The sequence below is a fragment of the Cynara cardunculus genome, assembly GCF_001531365.2.
Source record: "Cynara cardunculus var. scolymus isolate 2C chromosome LG 16, CcrdV1, whole genome shotgun sequence".
NCBI classification, from domain to species: Eukaryota; Viridiplantae; Streptophyta; class Magnoliopsida; order Asterales; family Asteraceae; genus Cynara; species Cynara cardunculus.
Window position 1 is genome coordinate 1,418,060 of NC_037543.1, and position 9,729 is coordinate 1,427,788.

Sequence of the window (9,729 nt, forward strand, 5' to 3'; positions counted from 1 at the left end):
AATAAAAACATCATCGCTTTCTCAAAATCATATAAAGCCATATTATAACATTGACTGAGATAAAGAATAAAATGAAATATTAAAATCACAATGTATCCCGCTGCATTGCGCGAGTACGCTTCTAGTTATTATATTATATTCCATATTATTTTTTTCGAAAAGATTATTATATATTGTTTAAACATTTTAACACTTGATGCATCCCATCGTTCCCAAAAACACCTCTATGGAGGAGGGGTGTGCATCAATCGTTCCCATAACTCGAATTTTCTCCAAAAAGTCGGTTTTCGAACTTTGAGGCATTCGGGTTTTACATAAATACCTTATTTTCGGTTCTGCTTTGGGTTTGGATTTCTGATAATTCGGGTTTTGCACACCCCAATTCTAAAGTCCCATGAATCCCTACCCCATCGGGTTTTAACGAGCGTTGGTTGGAGGGACCAAAAGTAAAACAAAATGGTAACCATAATGATTAAAGTTAAAATCAGTTCAAAATAAAGACGAGAGTTATTAATGAATGGCAACAGGGGCCAAAATTCTAATTTTTTTGTCAAAATTATTGATACAGAGTTGGGTTTCGATGAGAAGCATAATAAGAGATCTCCACCCTTAGATACACATTAAGATGAGATGCACTTAATTCATTCTTACATTTCTCACATTAACTGTTCTTCTCACACGATTATTCGTCTATTAATGTAATTATTTTAAAATTTAAGTCTATTAGTTATTGTGGGTTATATATATAATTTTTTAAACTTTATAAGATTAACTGATAAACTATATAAATTTACCTCGTATTTTTAATCTAAATTCTTTTAAATATTTTTAATTTTTTAAATAAAATAAATTATATAAAAACGATATATTATCCACTTTAATTTGATACCTATATCGATTTTTTAACTGGATTTTAAAATTGTTGATTATGAGTATAGTCACATGAAGTATGTACTTTGATTATAACACACTTAACTCAGGGGTTGTTTGATAGGTGTTAAATGGTTTGGTATAGAATGATTAAGAGACCTTCATGATGTAGTGCAAAATGAAATCTAATTGTTTGGTAATTGTTTACAATGAAATTAGGGCGCTGAATAGTTAAGGGAGACCCATGATGCAAGATCATTTAGATGATTTTAGAACCATTAAGAGACAAACTTTTTTGTTGTTGCCAAACATAAGTAAACAAACAACCTATGTATTTTAAAATATTGTTAAAATTTTAATTTTATATTTATTATTGTATACTAATAATTTTTATAAAGTTCAACATTTTTACTTAATAATATAAAATAAGTATGTTCAAATCCAAAGAGAAATAAAAATCCCCTTGTCAAAGGTCAAAATATCTGGAGGTCTCAGGTTCAAATCCAATAAGGAATAATAATCCTCTTGTGGCCACGAAGGTCCAAATGCGGTTATTCAGGGCTACCCACAAAGCAGATAGTCGTCCTAGAATTAGTCGGCTCGCATAGCGGGTTAGATATCCAGGTTAATATAAAAATGTTCAAATACAAGACAAGTTTTGAATCTTGCTAACACAGTATAATGCTCTATAAATCTGGTAACAGTCAAAGACTCTCTTACTATCTCAAAAACACACAAAACCGTAGAACAAATCAAGATAGACAGACAGTAGAACAAATCATGAATCAGGATCAAGAGTTCGAGTTGTCGACTTCAAGAAATAACCAACCTTCGCTTTTTTTTTCACTACCAAAATGAACCGAGTACTTGTATGGCAAGTAACAGTTGACTAAATTGGAAATTCATTTTTAAGTTGACTGTGATGTGAACTGTCATGTCAAGTTCTTAATTGACTTTTTAATTTGATTTTTACTGACCTTTTGTTTTCATACTCTGTTCAACTCCTGCAACTATATCCGGAAGAAAAACTTTGAAAATTTACTAATGGGACATTTACCAAACACTTACTAAATATTATTTAGCTTACTGGGTGAGCATGATACTGATCGAGAATCTTACCCAGTAGGTGAGGGAGAATACTCTTACACATCTAGTATCCTTTAAACCAAGATCATTACTTTATTCGAACTAGCAACCTCGACAATTTTGGTTCCAGTTTTCATTATCAAACGAGCATCACACTTCAATCCCTTAATGCATCAATTCTACTCAACCCGTCCTTCGAAACACTTTGATTACACATCGAGATTATAGTAACACCTACCTTATAAGCATTAACGAATTAGACCACTTAAACCAACATTATCAACCAAACCATTAACATTGAATTCAATATTCAGTTTAAAAAAAAAATCCTGTAACCCTACACCGTCCTCAACACAGTATTTTGATATTGCTTTGTCTCACCAAACCAACACACCCATGGTATGTGAGTGTTTGGCTTCCTAAAAGATCAGGGGTTCAAACATCATCAAATATGAGAAGGGTGTGCAAGTTTATTTGTTCTATTTACCATATATAAATACTATATATTTCAAAAAAAAAACCAACATCAACTAACATTTGACACGACAAAAGTTAAGATGATCTGACGCGTGTACCTTTGTTTCGTGCCAAAGAGGAAGAATTGCACCGAAAATATCCAATTACCTATCTGGCACGAAACAAAGATATCGGGTGTCACATCATCTCAACTGTTGTGACATCAGTATCAGTCGGTGTCGGTTTTTAATCAGATTTGTACGTCATACCACATTTCTCTTTTCAACAAATTACAGGGACTAAAAATGTAATTTACATTTCTCTTTTCAACAAATTACAGGGACTAAAAATATAATTTACTCTCTTAATCATTGTATGGTAATTTCATCTTGGAACCAACTTCAATCCACACCGACACAGATAAACACAGCTGGCGAATCTCACTCCTCCTATAAACTAGAGAGATCCGCCGGAGACAGATCGGAAGATCTTCTCTTTTACCTCACCTCCAAATGGGTTCCCAATCCAACGGTTCGCCGGCGTCTCCATTAAAGTTCTTGATCTACGGTCGAACCGGTTGGATTGGTGGTTTATTGGGCAAACTTTGCGAAGCTCAAGGCATTGATTACACCTACGGCTCCGGCCGTCTCGAGTCGCGCGAAACCCTCATCGCCGACCTCGCCGCCGTTAACCCTAGTCATGTATTCAACGCCGCCGGAGTTACCGGCCGACCAAACGTTGACTGGTGTGAGTCACACAAGGTGGAGACTATCCGTACTAATGTCGTCGGAACTCTAACTCTCGCCGACGTTTGCCGTGAAAAGGGGTTGATTTTGATTAATTATGCTACTGGTTGTATATTTGAGTATGATTCGGAGCATCAACTCGGGTCGGGTGTCGGGTTTAAGGAAGAGGATACTCCGAATTTCATCGGATCTTTCTACTCCAAGACTAAAGCTATGGTAAGAATTCTATTTCAAGACTTAATTTTTGTATAAATTTTGGTGAAATTTTGATGATTTGTGAAATGATTTTGTGCTTTTATGGTATTCATATGTGAATATCTTGAAAAATGAGGTGATTTATTAGTTCTTCATGTGTAATTTTGAAGACAAACCTAACTTTTTCATTGGTTTATTCAATTTTGTGCCTAAAATTCTATTTCAAGGCTTAATTTTCATATAAATCTTTGTAAGATTTTGATGATCTATGAAATGATTTTGTATTCTGATGGTATTCATGTGTGAATTTCTTGAAAAATTGAGGTGATTTATGAGTTCTTGATGTGAAATTTTGATGACAGACCTAACCTTTTCATTGGTTTATTGAATTTTGTGCCTAAAATCATGGGTTTATGTTATCTTTTAGGTTGGGACCCACCTATTTTATTTCAAGATTTGGTTTTTCTTAGAGTTCAGTAATAATGTTGAAGATTTGTGCAATGACCCACCTATGGTTTTGTGTTTTTATGGTATTTTTGTGTGAATTTATTGATGACATTATGGTGGATCTAAGATCTTGATGTGCATTTTTAAAGAAGAATCCAAGCTTTCAGTGGTGTATGTATATATATATATATATATGTATATATATGTTCAATTTTGTGTCTCATTGGGTGATTTGGTGCTATGTTTTCCTTGTATGAGACTTATAATTTAGGGCCCACATAAATGTAAAGATTGACTAAAGAGTTAAAACCATGATAAATGGTAAGAAGACTTGGTATTCACTTCAAGATTCGATTTTTAATAAGATCCGGTACAATTTTGAAGATTTGTGCAACGACCCTTTTGCTTATTTTGTGTTTTTATGATATATTTGTGTGAATTTGTTGAAGAAATCGTTGTAGATCTAAGATCTTGATGCACATTTAAAGAAAAATCCAGGCTCTCGTTGATATTTTGAGCTATTTTGTGTCTCATTTCATGAGTCGGTGTTATGTTTTACTCGAATTAGGATCCAAAGAGATGAAAAGATTAACTAGAGTAAAATCAGTGTAAGAAGACTTGGTATTAACTTCAAGATTCAACTTCATTAAACTCTGGTACGATTTTGAAGATTTGTGCAAAGACCCTTTTGCTTATTTTGGGGGTGTTTGAGATTGCTTATAAAAACAACTTATTGATTTATTCCGACGTTACACCGGTAATAAGCACTTTTGAGTGTTYGGATAAACAACTTCTACCGGTGCCAAACCGGTAATAAGGAGTTTTTGAAGAAGTTAAACCATTCTAACTTATAATAAGTTGATAAGGACTTTTAAGTTGTTCCAAATAAGCAAAATCCCAAACGCCCCCTTTGTGTTCTTATGATATTTTTCGTGTGAGATTGTTGAAGAAAAATGTTGTGGATCTAAGATCTTGATGCACATTTTGAAGAAAAATCCGACCTTTCATTGGCGTACACACACACACACACACTATTTTGTATCTCATTTCACGGGTGGGTGTTGTTATGTTTTACTTGAATTAGGACACACATAAATGATAAGATCACGTAAAGCGTAAAACCATGATGAATCGTAAGAAGACTTGGTATTTACTTCACGATTCGACTTTTATTAACATGAATCTAGTTTGGAAGATTTGTGCAACAACCCTTTTGATTATTTTGTTCTTTTATGATATTTTTGTTTGAATTTGATGATGAAATTGTAGAGGATCCAAGATCTTGATGTGCAAATTCAAGAAAAATCCAAGCTTTTTCATCGGCATATATATTATTTTGGAGCAAATTGCATGAAAAACGTAATGTTCTTTAACTTGATTCCTATTTTAGGTAACGTACTCTTAGAACTTCCATTTTGGTACTTAAGATGTAAAGTTTTAAACATTAAGTACCCGGGTAACTGGTTGAAGACTAATTTTAGATTAAAAAAATCCATGTCACTAACCACATCAGCAAATAATACTGAGCTGGATACCACATCATTTGCCACATCAGCATGATAACCGGTTAATGCTTCAACTGGTTACCCGGGTACTTAAATGTTTAAAACTTTCCAACTTAGGTACCAAAATGGAAGTTTTGGAAGTACGTTACCCAAAATTGGAATCAAGTTAAAGTACGTTACTTTTTCATGCAATTTATATATGTTGTAAACCTCCGTTCTATCTTCAAGGGCTCTTTTGGAAATTAATCTGGGGTTCCATGTATTCTTATAAAACTTGTTATTCTTATTTGTTGAATTTTTGTATGATTTTGAAGATATATGCAATGATTGTTTTTGATGGTTTTGTGCTTTATGATGTTTTTGTTTGATAAATCTAAGATCCTGATGTGTAATTTGAAGACTAAAAGCTCGGTTAAAAACTACGATAACGTATTCGTCGTTGTTCGATCTGCAGGTCGAGGAATTGCTCAAAGAGTACGATAACGTATGCACGCTGCGGGTAAGAATGCCGATCTCTTCCGATCTCACGAACCCTCGAAACTTCATCACAAAGATCAGTCGTTACGAGAAAGTGGTAAACATCCCGAACTCCATGACCATTCTAGACGAGCTCCTCCCGATCTCCATTGAAATGGCGAAACGCAACCTCACCGGGATCTACAACTTCACAAACCCCGGTTGCGTTAGCCACAACGAGGTATTGGAGATGTACCGTGAGTACATCGACTCGAGTTTCACGTGGAAAAACTTCAATCTCGAGGAGCAAGCGAAAGTGATCGTGGCTCCGAGAAGCAACAACGAACTCGATACCACCAAGTTGAAAACCGAGTTTCCCGAGCTTTTGTCGATCAAGGAATCGCTCGTGAAGTTTGTGTTTGAGCCGAACCGGAAGACACCGGTTGCAGCTTGATCGTAAGGTTTGAAGTTCTTCAATTCCGTTGCTTTTTTTCTTGGACAATATATTTATCGTTATATGTTCGGATTGCACGATTACGATGAAGATTTCTTACGATATAGCATATTTTTCATGTTTTCTATCATCCCGACCGTCTTTGATGACGAATAAAATTGTCGGAAATGATATGGTTGTCGATTTGTTTGGTTATGTAACATTGTATACGATTTCGGATTGGAGAATGAAAGGCTCATCCATTTTGTCACGTAGATGTCAAGTCTGTATACATGTTGTCTTAGACCTCACGTTCAGGTGAGATATACTGGAGTTCTGTTTCATTTCCGTCATTCGACATGATTGTTGTTATATGATCAGACGGTACGATCCCTTGGTTCTTTGATTGCTCTCGGGGTTGTTTGGTTGATTTTCCATTAAGTCTTGTATGGATTAAACTTAAGATGTCTATGTTGATCAATCTGTCTGTATGGATCAAGAAGTTATTTGCTTGAGTGGTTTTTTAAATTACGGGTTGGTTGGGTTGATACCTTGTACATCAAAATATTATATTAACCATGAATATGTTGTTTCTCTATTGTACTCATAATTTCTTTTTCATCATCAACCATTTGGTATAACTTATTCATATTTTTTAAAGCTTAGGTATATCATATTCAATTAATTTTCTCAATTTGCATGTACGCGCAAGCACACACACATATTATAACCCAACCAATGTGGGATCTTATAATCCACTCCCTTGGGAGGCCAACCCATACTAGTCAGGTTCCCAGCTTTGATACCATATGTAACATCCCGGGCCAACCGTATCAGATATTGTCCATTTTGTCTACACACCTTGACTCACGGTTTTAAAGCGCATATGATAGATGAGGTATCAAGTCCTTTGTTCCTTTCCCCAACCAATGTGGAATCTTACAACACACAAGCACACACACACACACATACACACATATAGAGAGAGAGCGATCAAATGCAAACCACCAATATTTGTACAAACCGTGTAAACCATACTCATCCATCGATTTCATTGTTTGATCTTATATAATTTTTTCATGAAATTGTTTAACCTTATGAAATTGTTTCATATAATTTTTTTTTTGATAAAGTTGTTTCATATATGGTTATGAAATTGTTTCATATAATACTTATGAAATTTTAATGAAACTGTTTCATTATTTCTCTAAAATTAATATAATGAAGATGATAATATTAATGATTAACACCCTTCACAATAAAAATGATTAATCAACCTCTCATAATTACAAAAAATGAACAAAATTATGATTGGTTGAATGAGGTTTGTACGGTTTGTACAAATAACATGATTTTGCAAAGTAAACATCCTCTCTCTCTCTCTCTCTTTCTCTCTCTCTCTCTCTCTCTATATATATATAATACAAAGGAGTTATATAGAGACGGAGAATAAATTAAAAATATATGTACATGATGGTGTAATTATCTAATGTACATATTAATCAAGACTCAACAACCATACTAAATCCAATAATTAAAAAAATATTTGATTCATGAGGTTGGATTCGGTTCAAATAAAAGTAACTCAATATTTAACCCAATATATACGTCTTAAAGATTCTACAACTCCATTAGGATCAGGTTGCTTCAGGTTATTTCAGCTTGAGTAGGGTCGGATTGATCAGATTGGTCGGATTTTTAAGCACCCCAAATTTTCGCTACAGAGTCTTGTTTAAAACAGGGTGTAGTAGCTATATACATTCATATTTACAAGCCACCAAAGACAAACAAGAAACACATCCAAAACAACCATTTCTGCAAGATGCAGAACCCAAACAAAACCTACCAAAAGGCCAAAAACAACCACAATCCACAAAAACCAAAAGATGCAGGACCTAAACACAACCCAAACATGACCAAATTCCATAAGCCCATGCTCCGACGGACCCACTCGAGACCCAAAAACCAGACAAAGTTAAGCCGAAACAGAACCATCCAAAACTCGAGCAGAAAACAGAACCAAAGCAAGCAGAGAACCCACAAGTCGGACGAACTAGAGTTGGAAACTAAACCACCCAAAACTCGAGCGGAAAGATAATAAAAACGAGCAAAATCCGCCTCCTGGACTGCAACAGTAATCCACCCAAGATGCATCAAAACATGTTGTACGATTAACTATCCACTGATGTGACGGAAATCCAAGTCGCATTGTGAAAGGGTCTTGTTAAAAAACGCCATTTTATTTCGATGACCCAAATCACGTTACATAGCAAAATCGTATTTTACTCATAAAAAGTACACACACATAGATGTGAGTGTGTGTAACCAAATACAAAATATAGAAAAAGTTTACGTTAATTGATTATTTTAAATAATCGTTACATATAATATGAATGAAAATAAAATTTGCCAACCGTATATCTTTAATTAAATAAAAATTCTTTAAAAACACAATAATTAAAAATTGAATTAAATATTTAAATATTTTATTAAAACCATTTACTGAAGTTTTATTATTTATTAAATGATGAAAAATAACGTACTTTAACTTGATTCCTATTTTAGGTAACGTACATTTTAAAACATTCATTTTGGTACCTAAGATGTAAAGTTTTTTAACATTTAAGTATCCGCGTAACAGGTTGAAAGACTAACTTTAGATTAAAAAAAATTCATGTCACTAACTACGTCAGCAAATAATACTGAGTTGAATATTATATCACTCACCACATCAGCATGATAACCGGTTAATGCTTCAACCAATTACCCAAGTACTTAAATGTTTAAAACTTTACCTTTTAGGTACCAAAATGTAAGTTTTAAAAGTACGTTACCCAAAATAAGAATCAAGATAAAGTACGTTACTTTTTCATACAATTTGTCTTTTGTTAAGTATAAAAAATTATTCTTTTAATCTATATATATATTAAAGGAAGAACCAAGAGTATTGAGGTGGCATCATGAGAATTGAGTATTGAGGTGTTGGTGAATTGTGGTTGAGTTTAAGATATCCCACATTGGTGAAGAATTGAAAATTTTGAAGAATATGAAGTGTATAAGAAATGTAGATTGGATGTCTTTGTGTCAAATATGGGGTTTGCCTTATAGGGTTGTCTTTCTTTGGATGATCTTATTTGAAATTTATAACCATGGTTGTAAACCAATCAAACCAAATGGTAGAAAATATAGTACAAAATTTATTATACTATTATATCTTTATATATATATATATAATTAAAACTTTGGGGTGATGAGGTGACACCATGAGGATTATAAAAATGAAATGGACGATTGAGATTGGGTTGTATTGGTTGCACAAATGTCAAAGGTTGTATAATAACCAACATCTCTCTCTCTCTCTCTCTCTCTCTCTCTCTATATATATATATATATATATAGACTTGGGATCATGTCACACCAATGGTTTTTCGTGAGACCTGTAAAACCAATTCTCAACCCTTGGATTAGATTTACAATCGTCAGATCTGAACATTCATAAACGCGACGAGACTTCTCAATAATTATGAAATTGCCA

The 9,729-nt window shown here is 33.8% G+C and overlaps 1 protein-coding gene across 1 annotated transcript; it reads left to right on the forward strand.

Moving 5' to 3' along the window:
* The first annotated feature begins 2,820 nt into the window (after positions 1-2,820).
* Positions 2,821-6,625, forward strand: LOC112499631 (bifunctional dTDP-4-dehydrorhamnose 3,5-epimerase/dTDP-4-dehydrorhamnose reductase-like). The gene is made up of 2 exons (XM_025102940.1): positions 2,821-3,374; positions 5,760-6,625. The coding sequence occupies exons 1-2, from the start codon at positions 2,925-2,927 to the stop codon at positions 6,213-6,215; spliced, it is 906 nt and encodes a 301-aa protein (XP_024958708.1). The 5' UTR covers positions 2,821-2,924; the 3' UTR covers positions 6,216-6,625.
* Positions 6,626-9,729: the final 3,104 nt, after the last annotated feature.